A 22,166-nucleotide genomic window follows, 5' to 3' on the forward strand; every position below is an offset into this window, starting at 1 on the left:
GACGCATGGCTCCTCCCCACAGAGGGGCAAAGTTCCCCACTGCCACTCCTGCCCCAGGCATGGCTCCGCACCAGGATGCTGCTGGTGGCACTGGGGTGTTGGGGGGCACCAAGATGGGGGCTTGCACCCGAGTCTTCCTCCTCCTCTTCCTCTTCCTCCTCTGCGGGGTTGCAGCGGGTGAGTGGAGACCAGGTGGAGGGCACTGAAATGCAGATGTGGGGGGCAGGAGGGGGTGGCCTCCCCTGGGACATCTCCTCGGGGTGCACTGGGGAGGCCGAGAGGGGAATCGACCTCCATAGCCTGAGGTGGCACCGTCCCAGTGGGGACAGGGACATTGGGGATGTTGGGGATGGGGCTAGAGACAAGGACGGGGACAAGGACATTGGGGATGTTGGGGATGGGGCTAGAGACAAGGACAGGGACAAGGACATTGGGGACGGGGATAGGTAAACCCCTCAAATCCCTTCCCTGGGGTGCCGGCAGTGACAAGGGGGAGTGGAGGCCTAGAATTTGTCCTCCCAGAGGTCTGTCCTCACATGAAGCTCCTGAGGTGTTCACGTGCGTCCTCACCCCACCGCACCTTGCACGCCCCACAGGTGTGCAAACAGACCTGAGGAGGGTGTGGGGCGAAAGAAAAAGAGAGGCAGAAGGTGGAGGGGAGAGGACACGGGGAAGGAAGGATGGGGCGAAGGGAAAGTTGGAAGGCAAGGTGGGGCTGCTGAGGGGGGCAAAGTGCGGGCAGCTCATGGGAGAGGGTGACCCAGAGGAGAGGCGAGAACCTGGACTGGGGGGAAGGGAAGGGAACAGGGAAGTCCTTTCCCACGTCTGAGAGAGGATAATGCCAAGGAGGACTTGGCTGAGCTGTGCTCACGCTGTACACAGACACTACCACGAGCCCTGTGAGCACTGTGAGTACTGCAGTAAACGCGTCCCCTGAGGAACCCACATCAGCTGCAACAACCACGAGCCTCAGCACTAATTCCACCACCATGGTCCCGACCAACACCAGCATGAGCCCAACCACCAGCATCACCTCGAGCCCACCCACCACCTTGAGCCCGAACAACACCTCGAGCCCGAACACCACCTCGAGCCCGAACACCACCACCACCACGAGGCCAACCACTACCACCACCACCACCAGAACCACCACCACAACCACAAGCCCAACCACCACCACCACCCCAGGTACCACACCCTCCCACCCTTGGCTGCCCCTAGAGCAGGTTCCTCACCCCACACCTCCCAGCCCCACCTCACACTGTCCTTTCCAGGGGTCTGCGAAAATGGAGGCACTTGGGTCAACGGCCAATGCGTGTGTCGTCCGGGATACACGGGCACCACCTGCAGTTCCGTCGAGAGCAGCATCGAGACCAAAGCTGGTAGGGAGCCCTCTGCATCCACCTCCAGCCCTTGGGGGGTATATCTTCTGGGGAGAACCAGGAGGGGGCTTCCTCATGGGGAGGGCATGGTCTCTGAGCAGGGCACGAACCCACAGCACCTAAAGGTGTTGGCACTGAGTTCACTAAACAGGGTGTTATCATGGAGCACCCAAAGGTGTGGGCAAGGTGTTTCCCAACAAGCACAAGGTCCTACAGCACCCAAAGGTGTGGGCAAGGTGTTGTCCAACTAGTGCCTTGTCCTGGGGCACCCAAAGATATGAGTAAGGAGTTCCCCAATCACCACAAGCTCCCTCAGCACCCAACGGTGCGCAGAGAAGCATGGGGTGAAGCAGGGAACCACAGCTGAGGTCCAAGCAGCAGACAGAAGTAGTCCTGGAACAGGTCCCCATTCACAAACCTCCAAAGGACTGGGGGCCTGCCCTTAAATGCCCCTCCCTGCATCAATAAGCAGGGGCTGGAGGTCTCAGGTGAGGCTGGTTGGGGCTGTTAAGGCTCATTAGTGCCTTCAGGGCACAGCAGCAATGCCCATGGTCATGCCGGGTTTGTCTTCTACTCCTGAGTCCCATCTCCTGCCTTCCTCAAAAGAAACGAACGTGTCTGTGAGCGTGGAGCTGCGGGTCACCAACCAGGAGTTCACCGAGGACCTCCGAAACGAAAGCTCCGAAGTCTACAAGAGATTCGTCCTCAGCTTCACCCTGCAGGTGGGATGCTGTTCTTGCCCCCCTGGAGTCTTCTCTGTCCTTCTTAGGGGTGTGCTTGCTTTGGGGGGAATCCAAGGTGGGGAAGGAACTTGCGAGGGAAGGGAGTGGGACACCGATAACCGGCCTGTGGCCTCCTTCTCTTCCAGATGGAAATCTTCTACCGCAACATTGAAGGCTACCAGGGCATCAGGATCCTGAGTCTGTCGTGAGTGTTGGGCTGCTGGCCTCTGGGAAAGGGTTTCAGGGTGCTCCAGTGGGCATTGAGTGCTTTGATTACCACTGAGGTGCTCCAACTGGTATTGGGGTGCTCCAACTGGCCTCATGCTGGTCAATGATGAGGGGATATTGAGGTGCTCCAACTGCTATTGGGGCTACACCAACGGGCATTGGGGTGTCCCCTCAGACCGGGCAGCATCGTGGTGAATCACACCGTCATCGTTGCTGTGCTGGTGACTGCCGATACCACGGAGAAGATCAATAACATCACCAATAAGGTGCAGGAGGAGATTGTCCAAGCAGCGGCCCAGCAGGGAGACTGCTCTGATAACAGTGAGCCTCTGCCCCCTAGGGACAGGGGTGGGAACTCCATGGACAGGCCTGTGTCCTCCATGAACTGTTTGTGTGCCCCATGATGGGGTTGGGTCCTTCTGTGACAGGGTTGGGTCCCCAGGCACAGGGAAGGGCTCTCCGTGACAGGGTTGGGGCTCTCTGTAATGGGGTTGGGGCCCTTGGCACCCCTTTGGGCCTAGGCCTTGGGGGCATGGTTGGAGTCTTCCAAGGACAGGGTTGGGGCCCTGGGGAACCATTCGGGCCTAAGCCTTGGGGACAAGGTTTTGTCCTCTGGGGACAGGCTTGGGGCTCTTTGGACAGGGTTGGGGCCTCCTGGACATGGCTGAGGCTCTGGGGATCCATTCGGGCCTAGGCCTGGGGCAGAGTTGGGGCCTCTGGGGACAGGGTTGGGGCCCTGGGGACCCCTGAGGCCTGGGGCTCTTCCACACGGCCTCTCCCTCCTTCCCAGGCACCTTCTGCTTCAACGCCTCCGAAGTGACGATCACCAAACCCTCGTACGAGTTCAATGCAACAGGTGAGCCCGTGGGGTGGGCTGCTCAGGGCTGACCTTGAGCTGGGGGCCATGCGTGTCTCCCCCCAGCCAACCCCCGTCCCCCCCGCAGCGTATTGCCGCCAGGTCGTACCCAGTGACTTTAAGAACTTCTACTACCCCAACATCACCAAAAGTGGCCTCACCTGCGTGTCCAACTGCTCGGCCAACACCGCCAGTGCCATGGACTGCAACGAGGGGCAGTGCCAGCTCACCCTGAGTGGCCCCCAGTGCTTGTAAGGGATGAGGGGATGCCATGGTGGACATGAAGCACACCACCTCCAGTCCACAGGCCCTGCTGAGGGGTTTTGGTCCCACCAAAAAACACCGTGCTCTTCCCCCCAGCTGCCGTGAGACCAACCTCTACTGGTACCTGGATAATCGGTGCAAGAGCCGGGTCGGCAAGATAACTGTGGGCCTGGGCGTGGCTGTGGCAGTCTTGTGCTTGGTCATCCTCGTCCTCGCCATCCTTCTCTGCATAGCCAAGAGGCCAAAGTCATCTGAGAGGTGGGGGGATACTGCAGCATGGGGGGGGAGGAGGCGGCGGGCATGAGAGGGAACCTGGAGGAAGGGTTGGTGGGTGGGTGGGTGGTGGGGTGACAGAGACGTAGGTGGATGAGAGAGCCCAGGCAGTGGTTGAGATCCTCTATCCGTAGTAGACCTTACACCCATGGACGTCCTCCACCCATGGACGTCCTCCACCCATGGAGTCTCCAGTGGCAGAGTCTCCATCCATGGAGGTCCTTAAGCGCACCCATCTGTGCTGCTTGGCCACACCTCTGGTGGTCCCAATGGGTTGGGGCTTGGCCCCTCTGGTGTCTCCTTGATCCCCCTGGTGCCTCCTGGCCCCCCAGTGTCTCCTGCCCACCCCCAGTGTCAGCCCCACAGCATCCCATCCTGTTCCAGTGCCAGTGACCTGAAGGAGCACAAGGAGAACTGGTATGAGGAAATGAATGAAGACTGGACCCCGCCCAGGTTGCTTCATCAGCCAAAATGAAGGTGCGAAGGGGGGGATGGGTTGGAGCGACCCCCACCCCGGACACCCCCGTGGAGCTCCGTTGCTCCACAGGTGCCCATTATACAATATGGGTTGACCTGAAGTCCGTGGACACCTCGGTACAAGTTGTTCCCTCCACCCCCTGGGGGGGGGCTCACAGGTGGAAGGAAATGTTGGGGGCGGGGGGAACACGACCCCCATCCCCACTCACAGCCTCACCATGGGACCCCCCCTCCAAAAATACCCCCCCTGCAGGTCCAAATGCAGAGCCCAGAGAGGATCGCCACACAGCTCCAAGCAGGGAGGGGGGGACACCAGGAGGCTGCCCCCACCCAGGACACGCACAGCACTGTGGGATACCTCCCCTGCTTCTGGGGGGGGTCGTGACCCTCCCTTTTAGGGCCATGACCCCCACCCTTCCTGTAGCACTTCATTTGGCCCCCACCTCTGCTAGCACAAACTGGTCCTGGCCCTGCTCTCCTGGTGATGACCATACTTTGGGGGCTGTGATGTCATTTCCGGGGTCCCCCCCCAGGTCACTTTAAGGATCAGGACACCCCCCCCTCCTGCATAGGGCTGGACCCCCTCCAATTCCAAATAAAAAAACTATCAAGTCACTGGTGTTACTGGTTTGTACTGGAATGGCTCCAGCATGCACGGGGCCGTTAATTCCTTGGGGAAAAGGGGGGGGGAGTAGGGGAGGGGAGCAGGGGGGATCCCTGAAAAATCCCCCCCCCAACCTCAGCATTTTGGGGTGGTGCATTCCCCATAAAAAAAAAAAAAAAAAAAAAAAAAAAAAGGATATGGGGTCATTTGGACATTACAGTGCAGAAAACGCCCCCTGTGGATTTGGGGGGGGGGGAGGGGAACATCTTGTGGGGACCCCCCCTTAAAACCCCCACGATATGCCTCCCACCCATGACCCCCCCCCCCATAGCCTCCTACCCATTCTTGTTTTTCATGGGACCCTCTCCCACAGGACAGCACCCACCCGGGACCTCCCCCCCATATTCCACGGGACCCCCCACCCCTCGTTCTTGGGACCCCCCCCCACACAGGGGACCCCCACCTCGTGTCCCATTGTCCCTCCCCCCCCACAGGGAGACCAGGAGTGTTTCTCACCCCCCCACTCTCCCCCCTCCTGCTTTTATGGGGCAGTTTCGGAGCCTCCTGGACTTTGCCCCCACCCACGCCTCAGCCATTGACGTCAATGCCACCTAAGGGTGTCACAGGTGACACCGAGGTGACACCAGTGCTAATTTTAGCACAGGGCAGGGGTGAGGAAAAAGGGGGGGCCCCCCCACTATGCTGGCACTCGAGCCTTGCACGTTTCCTCCACCCCTCCCCGTGGGAACCGTGGGGACAAGGACATGGTGCCACCATCCCCTGCCAGAGGGTGCCCCCCCCATGGGTGCCGCCACACAACCCATGTCCACAGCACCCCACAGTGCTGGGGGGGGGGCTGACAGGGAGTATTTTGGGGGGGGGGTTAACCCCTTCCCCAACCCTGCCCCCCCCTGCCCAGCACAAGGGACAAAGGTGACATGGGACAGGGCGTCACCATCAGGCTGGCACCTGTGGGTGACAGGCAGAACAATGGGCATTTTGGGGGTGTTTCAGGGTGTTTTGGGGCCACCGCAGGGGGCATTTTGAGCTGTTTGGGGCCAAGTGGGGGTCTTCAGGGTCCAGATTCAGTTTTGGGGCTGTTTGGATCCAGTTTTTGGGGCCCCCAACTTTGGTGTCCATCCCCATCCTGGGTGCCCCCATCTCCACCTGCTATATCCCCCGTCCCCAACATCCCCCGTCCCTGTCACTTTCCCATGAGACTTTGTTGGTGCCCAGGGACCTTCTAGGACCTGTAGGGCTGGGGGGATTTGGGATGAATCTGACCCAAATTTGGGACCGGGAGCTGGGGATTTGCGGGTCCTGGTAGCCCACGGCACTGGTGGAGACCCCCCTAGAAGGACCTAGATGGACCCCAGCAGCTGCAGCCCCGAGGGGGCCGTGGTTCCCACCCCGGCCACAATGTCCCCTGTGACCACGGCTGGCATGGGGCCGGAGGCAGAAGCAGAATTTTTATTGGGATGCACAGAATTTTTATTGGGATTGCCCATCCCTAAGTGGGATGGCCAAGGGCTGGCGGGGAGTCCCATCCCCCACTACCAGGATATGCAAACAAGAGGTTTTCTTCCTTCTCGCTGAGCAAATAAATAAACGCGCCCGGCTCCTGCCAAGCCCATTTCCAGTCACTGCTGGGCCGCTTCTGGCTCCACCAGGATCCTTCAGATTGCCTCCAGCCATGGTTGGGCGTTCAAAGAGCATTTCCAGACACAGTTGGGTCTTCGAAGAGCATTTTGAGGCATGGTTGGGTCTTCCAGGAGCATTTCCAGACACAGTTGGGTCTCCCCAGGTTGATTCCTGGCCGAGTCTTCCCAAATTGTTCCCAGCTCCATTTGCTTCTTCCTAGATTACTCCCATGGGCACTGCAGTGAGCAGGAGCCAACAATGACCTTGGAAGCAGAGTCGTTGAGAAGGTCCTGGAAGTGCTGGTGGGCACCAAGGTGACAAGGAGGCAGCATAGTCCTTGGAATCAGCGTTGTTGAGAAAATCCTGGAGGTCCTGGTGGGCAATGAGGTGAGGAGGAGCCAACGATGATATTGGAATCAGCGTCGTTGAGAAGGTCCTGGAAGTTCTGGGGGGCACCGAGGTGAGGAGGAGGCAGCATAGTCCTTGGAATCAATGTCATTGAGAAGGTCCTGGAAGTGCTGGTGGCCAGCGAAGACCTTGGAGGAGAAGCCTTGAGAAGATTCTTGGCTCCCACAACCCCCTGCCCCACAGCGCTCTGCCCCACATCCCCCTCACCCCACCTCACCCCAGCCCCCACATCCCCCACATCTCACAGTACCTGGGTCACAACTGGGGTCGCAGTGAGGGTCTGGTGATCTGCATCTGCGGGCGGGGAGGGTGGAAAGAAAGGAGAAGGGGATGGAGGTGAGATGGACGGATGTGAGATGGGTCCAGGTGGGCTGCGGGATGCGGGGTGAGTGCGGGGGGGGGAAAGGTCAGAGGGGGCACCCACCGGGATGTCGGTGTTCACCCGCTCCAGTGAGGCTGTGAAGCTCCGTAGGCTGCCGCCTGTTGGGGACATGGGTGGGGGGCGATGGGGTGAGCGGTGGGGCTTGGGGAGCAGCCGTGGTCCCACTGCCCCCCCCCACTGCTGCCCCCAAGAGCTCTCCTGACCTGGGTCAGTGGCATTTTTGTTCTTGAGGACGAAGCCTTCGGATGCTGTCCAGGTGCTGTCATCATCCTCGTACCAGTTCTCGTCAACGGTGGCCGAAGTGTTCCTGGGGGGCACCGCCAGGGGGCTCAGAGGGAGCAGAAGGACAGAGGAGGGGGCTATGCCCCCTCCCAAACTGCCCCGATGTCCACTACCAACCCCATTCTGAACCCCAACCGAGCCCAGGTGTCTGCCACCAGCGCATGTGTCCATCACCAATCAACCAACCCAAAAGACCCCAGACCATCCAACCCAATTAATGCCAACCCAACCAACCCAACCCATCCAACCCAACCCAACCAACCCAACTCAACCCAAATGACCCCATCCCCACCAACCCAGAAGACTTCAAACCATCCAACCCACCCCATCCCATCCAACCCAACCCAACTCAACCCAACTCAACCGGAACCACCCCAACCCTGCCAACCCAAAAGACCCCAAACCATCCAACCCAATTAAACCCATCCCAGCCAACGCAACCCAACACAACCCAATGAAACCCAAACGACCCCATACCATTCAACCCTACTAAACCCAACCTAAACACCCCAACCCATTCAAACCAAACCACGCCAACTCAACTCAACCCAACCCAACCCAACCCAACCCAACCCAATGAAACCCAAACGACCCCATACCATTCAACCCTACTAAACCCAACCTAAACACCCCAACCCATTCAAACCAAACCACGCCAACTCAACTCAACCCAACCCAACCCAACCCAACCAACCCAATCCAATCCGCCCCAACCATCTCTGACCCTCTACCTCTTCCTGCCCTTCCTCCGTATCACCAGCAGCACAGTAAGGGTGATGCAGGCAATGAGCAGCACCGTGACCGCCACCCCCAGCCCAGTGGCCACCTTGCTGACGCGCCCAGAGCACCGGCTGCCCGTGTACCAGTAGAGAGATTCATCCTGGCAGCTGCAGGGACAAGGAAGGGTCAGGCCCGGTGGTCCCAGGGGTCAGGGGGCACACAGAGGGACGTGTGCGGTGGCACTCACAAGCACTGTGGCCCGGCACGGGTGACGTGGCACTCGCCATAGTTGCAGTTGATGGTGCCGGGCGTGTTGGCCGTGCAGTTGGTGACGCAGCGGAGGTTGTTGCTCACGTTCATCGCGTAGTAGTAGTCCTGGTAGGCGATGGGGACCCTCTGCTGGCACAGTGCTGAGGAGGGGGCACAGGAGGGGGTCAAATGGGGTGGTGGAGTGCATAGGGGGCTCAGGGGGTGCATGGGGGTCCGTGGGGGCACCCCAGCCTCACCATCAAGCGAAGGGGACTGCGTCATCTCCTTGATGATGGGGCTGGCCGGCACCACAAGGCAGACGACGGCTGTGGGGGGAGAGAGGCTGTCAGGGACCCTTCCCCAGGGCCTTCCTTGGGGGTCTGGGGGCGAGGGTGAAGGACGGGGCACCCACAGGTGTCATGCCCGCAGTCGCCCTGGCTTTTAACAGTCTCATTAAGCTTCTGCACCAGCTCCTGCGTCTTGTTCTGGAACTCCTCGCTCAGGTCGGGGCTGGCAACGGTGCTGAAGATGACCTCGTGGTCCACCTCGAGGCCGGTGCCCACGGGGAGGGTCGCGGAGGCTCTGCGCACCCGGGCTCCCCCCCTGCTGGAAGCTGCGGGCCTGATGCTGAGGATCTTCACGCCCTGGTAGCCGGGCACGGAGCCGTAGATCTTGGCCATCTGCCAGGGTGAGGGGTGCCGTGAGGACGTGTCCGGTGTGGCCCAGCCTCCCCTTGTATTCCCAAAATCATCTCGCGCAACTCGGCCTCCCTTTGCGCAACCTGGCCTCCCTTTGTGCTCTCACCCTTCCCTCTCACTCCTGGTCTCCCATTGTGCTCCCAAACTCCCCTTGCCCACACTGGTCTCCCCTTGAGCTCCCAGCCTCCCCTCATGTTCCCAGCCTCCCCTTGTGCTCCCGGGCCTCACATCTTGCCGGAATTGCTTCTCAAAGCTCTCATAGGCCTCCGAGCGGGGGTCGTTCAGCTCCTCCGTGTAGTTGAAGTTGGTGACGGTCACCACCAGCTCCACGTTGGCCACGATCGTCCCCTCGACGGCTGTGGGAGGCAGGTGAGGGGTGAGCACGGGGAGGCCGGGGGGAGGCCACAAGCAGGGGTAAGGCCGTGGGCTGGGGGGAGGCCGCACTTACGGATGTCGGTGTTGATGGAGTCGCTGGAGTACTCGCACACGGGGCCGTAGAAGTCAAAGAGGCAGAGGCATTTGACGCCATCGTAGGTGCCTCCATTCTGGCAGACCACTGCGGGGAGAGCGGAGGTCAGGGGGTGCCTCAGGGGTGGGGGTCTCATGAGGAGACCCCAGGGAGGACAGGGGTGAGGGTCAGTAATGGAGGCCTGGGAGGTGGGGTGGAGGCGGGAAGAGGGCGAGGGGAGGGAGGACAGGAGGGAGATGGAGGCTGACCTGCAGGAACCGTGGTGGTTGTTGGGATGGTGGTAATGGTGGTGGTTGGTTTTTTTGGGGTGGTGGTGGCGGCCATCGTGGTTGTTGTCGTGGTAGCAGTAATGGTTGTGGTCATTGGGGAGGTGGTGGTGGTTACTGGGATGGTGGTGGTGATCACAGGCATGGTGCTGGTGATCGCTGAGATGGTGCTGGTGGTCACTGAAGCTGTACTGGTGGTTACTGGAAAGGTGGTGCTGGTTACTGGTCCTGTACTGCTGGTCACTACGGCAGGGCTGGTGGTCACTGGGTCACTGGTGGGTGTCATGGTGCCATTGCTGGTGGCGGTCACAGGGTCACTGGTAGGAGTTGTGGTGTCGTTGGTGGTCACAGGGTCACTGGTCGGTGTTGTGGTGCCATTGGTGGTCACAGGGTCACTGGTGGCTGTCATGGTGTCATTGGGGGTCACAGGGTCACTTGTGGGTGTTGTGGTGCTGTTGGTGGTCACAGGGTCACTGGTGGACATCGTGGTGCCATTGGTGTTCACAGGGTCACTAGTGGAGGTTGAAGTGTCGGTGGTGGTGGTCACGGGGTCACTGGTGGGTGTCATGGTGTCATTGCTGTTGGTCACGGAGTCACTGGTGGGTGTCGAGGTGTCGGTGGTGGTGGTCACAGGGTCCCTGGTGGTTGTTGTGGTGGTGGTGGTGGTGGTCACAGGGTCTCTAGTGGGTGTCGTGGTGGTGGTGGTGGTGGTCATGGGGTCACTGGTGGCTGTTGTGGTGTCATTGGAGGTCACGGGGTCACTGGTGGCTGTCGTGGTGGTGGTGGTGGTCACAGGGTCACTGGTGGGGTTCAAAGTGTCGGTGGTGGTGGTCATGGGGTCACTGGTGGGTGTCATGGTGTCATTGCTGTTGGTCACGGGGTCACTGGTGGGTGTCGTGGTGGTGGTGGTGGTCACAGGGTCACTGGTGGGGTTCAAAGTGTCGGTGGTGGTGGTCATGGGGTCACTGGTGGGTGTCATGGTGTCATTGCTGTTGGTCACGGGGTCACTGGTGGGTGTCGTGGTGGTGGTGGTGGTTGTCGTGGGGTCACTGGTGGGTGTTTTGGTGCCATTGGTGGTCACAGGGTCACTGGTGGGGGTCGAAGTGTCATTGGTGGTGGTCATGGGGTCACTGGTGGATGTCGTGGTGGTGGTCACAGGGTCACTGGTGGGTATCATGGTGTCATTGGAGGTCACTGGGTCACTGGTGGGTGTCGTGGTGGTGGTGGTGGTCGTGGGGTCACTGGTGGATGTCGTTGTGTCATTGGAGGTCACTGGGTCACTGGTGGGTGTCGTAGTGTCGGTGGTGGTCACAGGGTCTCTGGTGGGTGTCGTGGTGGTGGTGGTGTTGGTCACGGGGTCACTGGTGGGTGTCGTGGTGTCATTGGAGGTCACTGGGTCACTGGTGGGTGTCGTGGTGGTGGTGGTGGTCGTGGGGTCACTGGTGGGTGTCGTTGTGTCATTGGAGGTCACTGGGTCACTGGTGGGTGTCGTAGTGTCGGTGGTGGTCACAGGGTCTCTGGTGGTGGTCGTGGTGGTGGTGGTGTTGGTCACGGGGTCACTGGTGGGTGTCATGGTGTCATTGGAGGTCACTGGGTCACTGGTGGGGGTCGAAGTGTCGGTGGTGGTGGTCGTGGGGTCACTGGTGGATGTCGTGGTGTCATTGGAGGTCACGGGGTCACTGGTGGGTGTTGCGGTGGTGGTGGTGTTGGTCATGGGTTCACTGGTGGGTGTCATGGTGTCATTGCTGTTGGTCACGGGGTCACTGGTGGGTGTCGTGGTGGTGGTGGTGTTGGTCACGGGTTCACTGGTGGGTGTCATGGTGTCATTGCTGTTGGTCACGGGGTCACTGGTGGGTGTCGTGGTGGTGGTGGTTGTCGTGGGGTCACTGGTGGGTGTTTTGGTGCCATTGGTGGTCACAGGGTCACTGGTGGGGGTCGAAGTGTCATTGGTGGTGGTCATGGGGTCACTGGTGGATGTCGTGGTGTCATTGGAGGTCACGGGGTCACTGGTGGGTGTCATGGTGGTGGTGGTGGTGGTCACGGAGCTTTCAGATGTGGTTACTGGGGGGTTGTTTATCTCCAGACTCGGATTGTCAGCTTCATACAAGGCGGTGCCGGTCACGTAGGAGCCGGTTTGGTGTCCACTTCCGTTCTGGGCTCCGTCTGCGGAGGTTCCTTTTGATGTGGAGGCCGCGTCACTCATTGCTGCCTGGAGGGCGCCCCGTGCCTCACCTTGCCCCTTTGCCTCCTCTCCAGCAACGCCTTTGGCCGTGCATTGTCCCTCCCTTCCCCCGGCCTCTCCCCCACTTCTGCGTTATTCTGACCCTTGGCCTGTTCCTGTCCACACGTCAATGGGACGGGTGGGGCAGAGGCCGCACAGGTGGACGTGGCCTCTGCTCTCCCAATTTTTGGTCTCTTCTGCCCAAGCTCATGGCCCCAGTTCTCCCAGTTCTGGCCTCCAGTGCCCCCGTCCTGACTTCAACTGCCCCAATTCTGGTCTCCCGTGCCCCAAGTTTTGCCTCCACTGCCCCAGTTCTTGCCTCCTCTGCCCCCAATTCACCATCTACACTGCCCCGATTTGTGTCCTTCCCTGACCCAATTCTGTCCTCTGCTGCCCCAGAAGTTGTCTCCGACGCCCCAATTCTGGTCTCTGACGCCCCAATTCTGGCCTCCGATGCCCCAATTCTGGTCTCTGATGCCCCAGTTCCGGCCTCCACTGCCCCCAATTCACCATCTACACTGCCCCGATTTGTGTCCTTCCCTGACCCAATTCTGTCCTCTACTGCCCCAGAAGTTGTCTCCGATGCCCCAATTCTGGCCTCCGATGCCCCACTTCTGGCCTCCTCTGCTCCCAATTCATCATCTATGCTGCCCCAATTTCTGGCCTCCTCTGCCCCAATTTTGGCCTCTGCTCGCCCTCACCAGTGCCATCACCATGGGGTGGGGGGCTATGGAGTGTCCCCATCCCTGTCCTTCTCCCCGTCCCCCTCCCCAATGTCCCCGTCTCCCTCCCCAATGTCCTTGATCCCCCTCCCCAATGTCCTTCTCCCCGTCCCCACCAGGACAGAGCCACCTCGGGCCGTGGAGGCCAATTCCCCCCTCAGCCTCCCCAACACACCCTAAGGAAATGCCCCAGGGGTGGCCACCCCCTTCCGTCCCCCCAGATCTGAGTTTCAGTGCCCCCTGCCCAGGCTGCACTCACCTGTTGCAACCCCACAGAGGAAGAGGAGGAAGAGGAGGAGGAAGGCCCGGGTGCCAGACCCCATCTTGATGCTTCCCAGTCCCGCAGTGCCGCCAGCAGCATCCCGCCGTGGAGCCATGCTCGGGGCAGGAGTGGCGATGGGGAACTTTGCCCCTCTGCGGGGAGAGGCTGCTTATTCCCAGGGTGGGCGGTGTTTTGGGGGTGCGGCCGTGCCCAAATCAATCATGGGCACCGTGACCATGGGAACAAACATGACGTTCCCCTCCCCGTTATCGGGGACAACCTCAATGGCCCCGTCCCCGTTATCACCGCCCTAGAGGTATCACGGAGTCACGGGGAGGGAGTGTTTGTTCCCTTTTGGAGTGAACCTGACCCAAAGTGGGGACAGGGGGCTGGTGTTGGGGGCTGGTGGATGGATTCCAGCCATCGTGGGGTCTTCCCAGGTCATGTGCAACCATCGTTGGCTTGTCCAAGACTGACTCCAACTGTTTTTGAGTGGTCCAAGATCATTTCCAACCATCTTCATGTCCCCCACCATCAATTCCAACCATCGTTGGGTTGTCCAAGATTGACTCCAACCATCGCTGGGTTGCCCAAGGTCGTTTCCAACCATCGCTGGGTCCTCTAATTTCCATTCCAACCATCACAGTGTGCTCAGGTGGCCAAGAAGGCCAACGGCATCCTGCCTTGTATCAGAAGCAGTGTGGCCAGCAGGGCTAGGGAGGTGATCGTCCCCCTGGACTCGGCTCTGGTGAGGCCGCACCTCGAGTACTGTGTTCAGTTTTGGGCCCCTCGCTACAAGAAGGACATCGAGGTGCTTGAGCGGGTCCAGAGAAGGGCGACGAAGCTGGTGAGGGGCCTGGAGAGCAAGTCCTACGAGGAGCGGCTGAAGGAGCTGGGCTTGTTCAGCCTAGAGAAGAGGAGGCTCAGGGGTGACCTTATTGCTCTCTACAGGTACCTTAAAGGAGGTTGTAGCGAGGTGGGGGTTGGTCTGTTCATCCACGTGCCAAGGACGAGGGGGAATGGGCTCAAGTTGCGCCAGGGTTGTTTTAGGTTGGATATTTGGAAAAACTTCTTCACCAAAGGGTTGTGAGGCTGTGGTGGTTTTTCCGTGTTGGGCAGCTAAACCCCACAACCGCTCTCTCACTCCCCTTCCTTTAGATAAGGAGAGGGAGAAGGAGAGCAAAGAACAACTCACCGGTTGAGATAAGGATAATTTAATTAAAGGGAAATAATAATAACAATTAAATAAAGACTACCATGAACTAAACAATTTAACTAAGGGGAAATAAAAATGGAAAGGAGAAAAGGGAGGGGAAAGGGAAAAATAAAAAGAAGGGAGGAAAACAAACCAACAAAATAAATGAAGGCTATGTGGAAGTGCAGAGGACAGAAATTACTCTCTACTTCCCACAAATGAGCGATGATTGACCACGTCCTTGAAGCAAGGCCTCAACGCACGTAGCCGGTGTTCGAGAGGAGGACTGACGTTTTCCCAACGAGAGCCCACCCCTCCCCTCTTCTTCCTGTTTCCACCTTTTATTGCTGAGTGTGACATCACACGGTATGGAATATCCCTTTGGTCGGTTTAGGCCAGCTGCCCTGGGGATGTTCCTCTCCTCACTTTTTGCCCACCCCCTAGGAGGGTTAGAGAAAGGAGGACTGGTTAGTGCTAGGTCAGAGGTTGGACTCGATGACCTTGAGGTCTCTGCCAACCTAGATGATTCTGTGATATGGGGGCATTTGAGGCATTTGGGGCATTTTGGGAGCACTTCCACATCCTCTTTGGCTCTAAACCCCATCAGTGAAGTCCCCCATCTTTGGTGTACCCCCCATCTTTGGTGTCCATCCCCATCCCTGGTGCCCCCATTGCCATCTCACATATCCCCCTTCCCCAGCGTCCCCCATCCCTGTTACCTTCCCATCAGGATTTCCTGGTAGCCAGGGAGCTGCCAGGACCTGTAGGGCTGGGGCCATTTGGGGACCTTCTAGGACCTGTAGGGCTGGGGGAATTTGGGATGAATCTGACCCAAATTTGGGACCGGGAGCTGGGGATCTATGGTTTCTGGTGGCCCCCAGCACTGTTGGAGACCCCCCAGAAAGACCTAGATAAACCCCAGTGGCTGCAGCCCCAAGGGGGCCGTGGTTGGCTGCTTCCCGCCCTAGACCCAACATCCCCCGTGACCATAACTTGCATGGGACAGGAGGCAGAAGCAGATTTTTTTTTGGGATGCACAGAATTTTTATTGGGATTGCCCATCCCTAAGTGGGATGGCCAGGTGCTGGCCAGGAGTCCCATCACCCACTGCCAGGATCTGCAAACAGAGATTTTCTTCCTTCTCGCTGAGCGAATAAATAAACGTGCCCGGCTCCTGCCAAGCCCATTTGCAGTCACTGCTGGGCCGCTTCTAGCTCCACCAGGATCCTACAGATTGCCTCCAGCCTTGGTTGGGTCTTCCAAGAGCATTTCCAGACATGGTTGGGTCTCCCCATGTTGAGTCCTGGCCGAGTCTTCCCAAATTGTTCCCAGCCCCATAAATCCCGTGGGTACTGCAGTGAGCAGGAGGCAATGTCGTCCTTGGAAGCAGCATCAATGAAAAGGTCCTGGAAGAGCTGGTGGGCAAAGAGGTGAGTAGGAGGCAATGTTGTCATTGGAACCAATGTTGTTGAGAAGGTCCTGGAGGTCCTGGTGGGCAATGAGGTCAGGAGGAGCCAACGATGATATTGGAATCAGCGTCGTTGAGAAGGTTCTGGAAGTTCTGGTTGGCACCAAGGTGGGCAGGAAGCAACGTTGTCCTTGGAATGAGCGTCATTGAGAAGGTCCTGGAAGTGCTGGTGGGCAAAGAGGTGAGTAGGAGGCAATGTTGTCGTTGGAACCAATGTTGTTGAGAAGGTCCTGGAGGTCCTGGTGGGCAATGAGGTCAGGAGGATCCAACGATGATATTGGAATCAGCGTCGTTGAGAAGGTTCTGGAAGTTCTGGTTGGCACCAAGGTGGGCAGGAAGCAACGTTGTCCTTGGAATGAGCGTCATTGAGAAGGTCCTGGAAGTGCTGGTGGGCAATGAGGTGAGGAGGGGCCAGCGAAGACCTTGGAGGAGAAGCCTTGAGAAGATTCTTGGCTCCCACATCCCCCTGCCCCACAGCGCTCTGCCCCACATCCCCCTCACCCCACCCCAGCTCCCAAATCCCCCACATCTCACAGTACCTGGGTCACAACTGGGGGCGCACTGAGGGTCTGGTGATCTGCATCTGGGGGGGTTGGAAAGAAAGAAGGGGATGGAGGTGAGATGGGCCCGGGGGGGCTGAGGGGTGGTGGGTGGGCACGGAGGGGGGCACAGGTCTTGGGGGGCACCCACCGGGATGTTGGTGTTCACCCGTTCCAGTGAGGCCGTGAAGCTCTTTAGGCTGTCACCTGTTGAGGACATGGGTGGGGGGCGATGGGGTGAGCAGTGGGGCTGGGGGAGCAGCTGTGGTTTTTTTCCCCCTCCTCCCCCCTAGTGCTGCCCCCCGGAGCCCACCCGACCTGGTTCAGTGGCGTTTTTGTTCTTGAGGACAAAGCCTTCGGATGACGTCCAGGTGTTGCCATCATCCTCGTACCAGTTCTCATCAACGGAGGCCGAAGTGTTCCTGGGGGGCAGAGCCAGGGGGTTTGGAGGGGGCAGAAGGACAGAGGAGGGGGCTGTGTCCCCCCTCCAGCCCTCCTAGATTTCCACCCACAACCCCATTCTGAACCCCAACCGAGCCCAGGTGTCTGCCACCAGCCCACATGTCCATCACCAATCAACCAACCCAAAAGACCCCAGACCATCCAACCCAATTAATGCCAACCCAACCAACCCATCCCATCCAACCCAACCCAACTCAACCCAAACCACCCCAATCCCACCAACCCAACCCAACTCAACCCAACTCAACCAGAACCACCCCAACCCTGCCAACCCAAAAGACCCCAAACCATACAACCCAACTAAACCCATCCCAGCCAATGCAACCCAACCCAAATGACCCCAACCCCACCAGCCCAGAAGAACTCAAACCATCCATCCCATCCCATCCAACCCAACCCAACCAACCCAACTCAACCGGAACCACCCCAACCCCACCAACCCAGAAGACCCCAAACCATACAACCCAACTAAACCCATGCCAGCCAACACAACACAACCCAACCCAATGAAACCCAAACGACCCCATACCATTCAACCCTACTAAACCCAACCTAAACACCCCAACCCATTCAAACCAAACCACGCCAACTCCACTCAACCCAACACAACTCAACCCAACACAACTCAACCCAACACAACCAACCCAATCCAATCCGCCCCAACCATCCCTGACCCTCTACCTCTTTCTGCTCTTCCTCCGTATCACCAGCAGCACAGTAAGGGTGATGCAGGCAATGAGCAGCACCGTGACCGCCACCCCCAGCCCCGTGCCCACCTTGCTGACGCGCCCAGAGCACTGGCTGCCCGTGTACCAGTAGAGAGATTCATCCTGGCAGCTGCAGGGACAAGGAAGGGTCAGGCCCAGTGGTCCCAGGGGTCAGGGGTCCCACAGAGGGACACGTGGTGGCACTCACAAGCACTGTGGCCCGGCACGGGTGACGTGGCACTCGCCGTGGTGGCAGTCCATGGTGCCAGGCGTGTTGGCCGTGCAATTGGTGATGCAGCGGAGGGTGGTGCTCGTGGTCAGCGCGTAGTAGTAGTCCTGGTAGCCAATGGGGGCCCTCTGCTGGCACAGTGCTGAGGAGAGGGCACAGGAGGGGGTCAAATGGGGTGGTGGGTTTCGTTGGGACTCAGGGGGTGCATGGGGCTCCGTGGGGACACCCCAACCACCCAGGCCTCACCGTCAAACGAAGAGGACGCCGTCATGTCCTTGAGGATGGGGCTGCCCAACACCGCAAGGCAGACGACGGCTGTGGGGGGAGAGAGGCTGTCAGGGACCCTTCCCTGGGGCCTCCCCAAGGGGTTGGGGGACAAGAGGGGAGGACGGGGCACCCACAGGTGTTGTGCTCGCAGTCGCCCTGGCTATTAACAGTCTCATTAAGCTTCTGCACCAGCTCCTGCGTCTTGTTCTGGAACTCCTCGCTCACGTCGGGGCTGGCAACGGTGCTGAAGATGACCTCGTGGTCCACGTCGAGGCCAGTGCCCGCAGCGGAGGACGCGGAGTCTCCCCCGGCCCTGCGCACCCGGGCTCCCCCCCTCCTGGAAGCCGCAGGCCTGATGCTGAGGATCTTCACGCCCTGGTAGCCAGGCATGGAGCCGTAGATCTTGGCCATCTGCCAGGGCGAGGGGTGCCGTGAGGACGTGTCCATTGTGGCCTGGCCTCCTTTTGTGGGGCCCGGCCTCCCCTTGTACTCCCAAAATCAACTCGGCCTCCCTTTGTGCAACCTGGCCTCCCTTTGTGCTCTCACCCTTCCCTCTCACTCCTGGTCTCCTGTTGTGTTCCCAAACTCCCCTTGCCCACCCTGGTCTCCCTTTTTGCTCCAAGCTTCCCCTCAGGTACCCAGCCTCCCCTCAAGGTGCCTGGCCTCCCCTCATGCTCCTGGGCCTCACCTCCTGCCGGAATTGCTTCTCAAAGCTCTCGTAGGCCTCCGAGCGGGGGTCCTGCAGCTCCTCCGTGTAGTTGAAGTTGGTGACGGTCACCACCAGCTCCACGTTGGCCACGATCGTCCCCTCGACGGCTGCAAGAGGCAGGAGAGGGGTGAGTACGGGGAGGCTGGGGGGAGGCCGCAGGCTGGGGGGAGGCCGCACTTACGGATGTCGGTGCTGATGGAGCCGCTGGAGTACTCGCACACAGGGCCGTAGAAGTCAAAGAGGCAGAGGCACTTGGTGCCATCGTAGGTGCCTCCATTCTGGCAGACCACTGCGGGGAGAGAAGATGTCAGAGGGCAGCCAGGAGTAGGGGGGGTCCTGTGAGGAGACCCCAGGGAGGACAGGGGTGAGGGTCAGCAATGGAGGCCTGGGAGGTGAAGGGGAGGAGGCCAAGAGGAGGGAGGACAGGAGGGAGATGGAGGCTGACCTGCAGAAATGGTGGTGGTCGTTTGGGTGGTGGTGGTCTTTGTGGTGGTCGTTGTGGTAGTGGTCATTGAGGAGGTGGTGGTAGTCGCTGGGACGGTGGTGGTGGTGGTCAGTGGGAGAGTGGCGGTGGTTGGTGGGAGAGTGGTGTTAGGCCCTGGGACCATAGTGGTTTTGGTTGGTGGCATGCTGGTGGTGTTGGTCAGTGGGGCAGTGGTAGTGTTGGTTGGCTGGACAGTGGTGCTGGTCGGTGGGACAGCAGTGGTGTTGGTTGCTGGAGCTGTGGTGGTGTTGGTCGGTGGGACCGTGGTGGTGTTGGTCGGTGGGGCACTGGTGGTGTTAGTTGGTGGGGCAGTGGTGGTGTTGGTCGATGGGATTGATGTGGTGTTGCTTGGTGGAGCAGAGGTGGTGTTGGTTGGCTGAAGAGTGGTGTTGGTCGGTGGGACTGTGGTGGTGTTGGTTGGCTGGACGGTGGTGGTGTTGGTCGGTGGGACTGTGGTGGTGTTGGTTGGAGGGACGGTGGTGGTGTTGGTCGATGAAGCCGTGGTGGTGTTGGTCGATGGGATCGATGTGGTGTTGCTTGGTGGAGCAGAGGTAGTGTTGGTTGGCTGAAGAGTGGTGTTGGTCGGTGGGACTGTGGTGGTGTTGGTTGGCTGGACGGTGGTGGTGTTGGTACCTGGGACCGTGGTGGTGTTGGTTGGGGGGGCAGTGGTGGTGGTGTTTGGTTGGATGGTGGTAGTGTTGGTCGGTGGCATTGTGGTGGTGTTGGTTGGCTGGACGGTGGTGGTGTTGGTCGGTGGGACTGTGGTGGTGTTGGTTGGCTGGACGGTGGTGGTGTTGGTCGGTGGGACTGTGGTGGTGTTGGTTGGAGGGACGGTGGTGGTGTTGGTCAATGAAGCCGTGGTGGTGTTGGTCGATGGGATCGATGTGGTGTTGCTTGGTGGAGCAGAGGTAGTGTTGGTTGGCTGAAGAGTGGTGTTGGTCGGTGGGACTGTGGTGGTGTTGGTTGGCTGGACGGTGGTGGTGTTGGTACCTGGGACCGTGGTGGTGTTGGTTGGGGGGGCAGTGGTGGTGGTGTTTGGTTGGATGGTGGTAGTGTTGGTCGGTGGCATTGTGGTGGTGTTGGTCAGTGGGGCATTGGTGGTGTTGGTTGCTGGAGCTGTGGTGGTGTTGGTCGGTGGGACCGTGGTGGTGTTGGTCGGTGGGCCAGTGGTGGTGTTGCTCGGCTGGACGGTGGTGGTGTTGGTAGATGGAGCCGTGGTGTTTGTCCCTGGAACCGTGGTGGTGTTGGTTGGCTGTACTGTTGTGGTGTTGGTTGGTGGGGCAGTGGTGGTGGTGTTTGGTTGGATGGTGGTAGTGTTGGTCGGTGGCATGCTGGTGGTGTTGGTTGGCTGGACCGTGGTGGTGTTAGTCTCTGGGACCGTGGTGGTGTTGGTCGGTGGAGCCATGGTGGTGTTGGTCAGTGGGGCATTGGTGGTGTTGGTTGGATGTACAGTGGTGCTGGTCGGTGGGACTGTGGTGGTGTTGGTTGCTGGAGCTGTGGTGGTCTTGGTCGGTGGGACCGTGGTGGTGTTGGTTGCTGGAGCCATGGTGATGTTGGTTGGCTGGACGATGGTGGTGTTGGTCCCTGGAACCGTGGTGGTGTTGGTTGGCTGTACCGTTGTGGTGTTGGTTGGTGGGGCAGTGGTGGTGGTCTTTGTTTGGACGGTGGTGGTGTTGGTCGGTGGCATTGTGGTGGTGTTGGTCCCTGGGACCATGGTGGTGTTGGTTGGTGGGACTGTGGTGGTGTTGGTCAGTGGAGCCGTGGTGGTGTTGGTTGGCTGGACAGTGGTGGTGTTGGTCAGTGGCATGGTGGTGGTGTTGCTCGGCTGGACGGTGGTGGTGTTGGTCGGTGGAGCCATGGTGGTGTTGGTCGATGGGATCAATGTGGTGTTGGTTGGTTGTGCATTGGTGGTGTTGGTTGGCTGGACAGTGGTGCTGGTCGGTGGGACTGTGGTGGTGTTGGTTGCTGGAGCCATGGTGGTGTTGGTTGGCTGGACGGTGGTGGTGTTGGTCGGTGGGACCATGGTGGTGTTGCTCGGCTGGACGGTGCTGGTGTTGGTAGATGGAGCCGTGGTGTTTGTCCCTGGAACCGTGGTGGTGTTGGTTGGCTGTACCATGGTGGTGTTGGTTGGTGGGGCAGTGGTGGTGGTGTTTGGTTGGACAGTGGTAGTGTTGGTCGGTGGCATGCTGGTGGTGTTGGTCAGTGGGGCATTGGTGGTGTTGGTTGGCTGGACAGTGGTGCTGATTGGTGGGACAGCAGTGGTGTTGGTTGCTGGAGCTGTGGTGGTCTTGGTTGGTGGGACAGTGGTGGTGTTGGTTGCTGGAGCCGTGGTAGTGTTGGTTGGCTGGACGATGGTGGTGTTGGTCCCTGGGACCATGGTGGTGTTGGTTGGAGGGACAGTGGTGGTGGTGGTTGCTCGGGCAGTGGTGGTGGTCTTTGGTTGGACGGTGGTGTTGGTTGGCTGGACGGTGGTGGTGTTGGTTGCTGGAGCCGTGGTGGTGTTTGTCCCTGGGACCATGGTGGTGTTGGTCGGTGGCATGGTGGTGGTGTTGGTTGGCTGAACGGTGGTGGTGTTGGTCGGTGGGACCATGCTGGTGTTGTTCAGTGTGACCGTGCTGTTCAATGGGTTGGTGGCGGTCGTTACTGTGGAATTAACCCATGCAGAGTTGAGGTCAGTGAAGGTTTGCAGGGGGAGGTCATGGAAGTCTCTGCTGAGGTGGTCCCTGGGATGCGTGTGGGAGTCCCATGGGAGACCTGAGGGAGCTTGTGGGGGTCCCATGGGTGCTGCTCTCAGTCCCGGGGGGCTCATGGGGGCTTTAGGGCTGCTGGTGGGGTCTCTGTGGTGGTTTCTCTGCTCCCCGTTATCCTGTTGCCTCCTGTGGAGGCTGCGGCACTCGGTGCCATTTGGAGGCTGCCCATCCCACACCCTTCCCCTTTCCCTCCCCGCCAGCCTCACCCATGGCCATGTCCCCTTCCCTCC

General features: G+C 59.5%; 5 protein-coding genes across 5 annotated transcripts; 1 reads left to right on the plus strand and 4 right to left on the minus strand.

Moving 5' to 3' along the window:
• Positions 1-43: 43 nt before the first annotated feature.
• LOC137846677 (mucin-3A-like) lies at positions 44-4,817 on the plus strand. The gene is made up of 11 exons (XM_068664748.1): positions 44-177; positions 883-1,188; positions 1,275-1,382; positions 1,989-2,104; positions 2,251-2,309; positions 2,508-2,653; positions 3,123-3,188; positions 3,277-3,439; positions 3,549-3,710; positions 4,110-4,202; positions 4,456-4,817. The coding sequence occupies exons 1-10, from the start codon at positions 60-62 to the stop codon at positions 4,198-4,200; spliced, it is 1,335 nt and encodes a 444-aa protein (XP_068520849.1). The 5' UTR covers positions 44-59; the 3' UTR covers positions 4,201-4,202; positions 4,456-4,817.
• Positions 4,818-6,255: 1,438 nt separating this feature from the next.
• LOC137846684 (mucin-3A-like) lies at positions 6,256-9,791 on the minus strand. The gene is made up of 10 exons (XM_068664756.1): positions 9,635-9,791; positions 9,415-9,542; positions 8,901-9,168; positions 8,746-8,814; positions 8,487-8,649; positions 8,251-8,406; positions 7,441-7,544; positions 7,280-7,335; positions 7,106-7,149; positions 6,256-6,983 (listed from the first exon to the last, which is right to left on the minus strand). The coding sequence occupies exons 1-9, from the start codon at positions 9,789-9,791 to the stop codon at positions 7,111-7,113; spliced, it is 1,140 nt and encodes a 379-aa protein (XP_068520857.1). The 3' UTR covers positions 6,256-6,983; positions 7,106-7,110.
• Positions 9,788-11,881, minus strand: LOC137846685 (mucin-2-like). The gene has a single exon (XM_068664758.1). It carries the CDS (start codon positions 11,879-11,881, stop codon positions 9,788-9,790), a length of 2,094 nt encoding a protein of 697 aa, XP_068520859.1.
• A 3,915-nt stretch (positions 11,882-15,796) lies between these two features.
• On the minus strand, positions 15,797-19,045 carry LOC137846678 (mucin-3A-like). Its single transcript, XM_068664750.1, has 10 exons — positions 18,884-19,045; positions 18,682-18,809; positions 18,128-18,404; positions 17,973-18,041; positions 17,706-17,868; positions 17,472-17,627; positions 16,647-16,750; positions 16,480-16,535; positions 16,329-16,372; positions 15,797-16,211 (listed from the first exon to the last, which is right to left on the minus strand). The coding sequence occupies exons 3-9, from the start codon at positions 18,402-18,404 to the stop codon at positions 16,334-16,336; spliced, it is 864 nt and encodes a 287-aa protein (XP_068520851.1). The 5' UTR covers positions 18,682-18,809; positions 18,884-19,045; the 3' UTR covers positions 15,797-16,211; positions 16,329-16,333.
• Positions 19,046-19,073: 28 nt separating this feature from the next.
• Positions 19,074-21,776, minus strand: LOC137846686 (mucin-5AC-like). Its single transcript, XM_068664759.1, has one exon. The coding sequence runs from the start codon at positions 21,774-21,776 to the stop codon at positions 19,074-19,076; it is 2,703 nt and encodes a 900-aa protein (XP_068520860.1).
• Positions 21,777-22,166: the final 390 nt, after the last annotated feature.

This window comes from Anas acuta, chromosome 37, assembly GCF_963932015.1.
Source record: "Anas acuta chromosome 37, bAnaAcu1.1, whole genome shotgun sequence".
Taxonomy (NCBI): Eukaryota; Metazoa; Chordata; class Aves; order Anseriformes; family Anatidae; genus Anas; species Anas acuta.

Coding starts and splice junctions, on each gene's coding strand:
- LOC137846677 (XM_068664748.1), top strand. CDS start 60: ATGGCTCCGCACCAGGATGCTGCTGGTGGCACTGGGGTGTTGGGGGGC. Junction 2,310..2,507: donor ATCAGGATCCTGAGTCTGTC/GTGAGTGTTGGG, acceptor GTGTCCCCTCAG/ACCGGGCAGCATCGTGGTGA. Junction 3,440..3,548: donor CTGAGTGGCCCCCAGTGCTT/GTAAGGGATGAG, acceptor TCTTCCCCCCAG/CTGCCGTGAGACCAACCTCT.
- LOC137846684 (XM_068664756.1), bottom strand. CDS start 9,791: ATGAGACCCCCACCCCTGAGGCACCCCCTGACCTCCGCTCTCCCCGCA. Junction 8,815..8,900: donor CGACTGCGGGCATGACACCT/GTGGGTGCCCCG, acceptor CTCCCCCCACAG/CCGTCGTCTGCCTTGTGGTG. Junction 8,650..8,745: donor GCAGTCCCCTTCGCTTGATG/GTGAGGCTGGGG, acceptor CCCCCTCCTCAG/CACTGTGCCAGCAGAGGGTC.
- LOC137846685 (XM_068664758.1), bottom strand. CDS start 11,881: ATGACCACCACCAATGACACTTCGACCCCCACCAGTGACCCTGTGACC.
- LOC137846678 (XM_068664750.1), bottom strand. CDS start 18,404: ATGGCCAAGATCTACGGCTCCATGCCTGGCTACCAGGGCGTGAAGATC. Junction 17,628..17,705: donor CGTGCCGGGCCACAGTGCTT/GTGAGTGCCACC, acceptor TTGTCCCTGCAG/CTGCCAGGATGAATCTCTCT. Junction 16,536..16,646: donor CAAAAACGCCACTGAACCAG/GTCGGGTGGGCT, acceptor TGTCCTCAACAG/GTGACAGCCTAAAGAGCTTC.
- LOC137846686 (XM_068664759.1), bottom strand. CDS start 21,776: ATGGTCCCACCGACCAACACCACCACCGTTCAGCCAACCAACACCACC.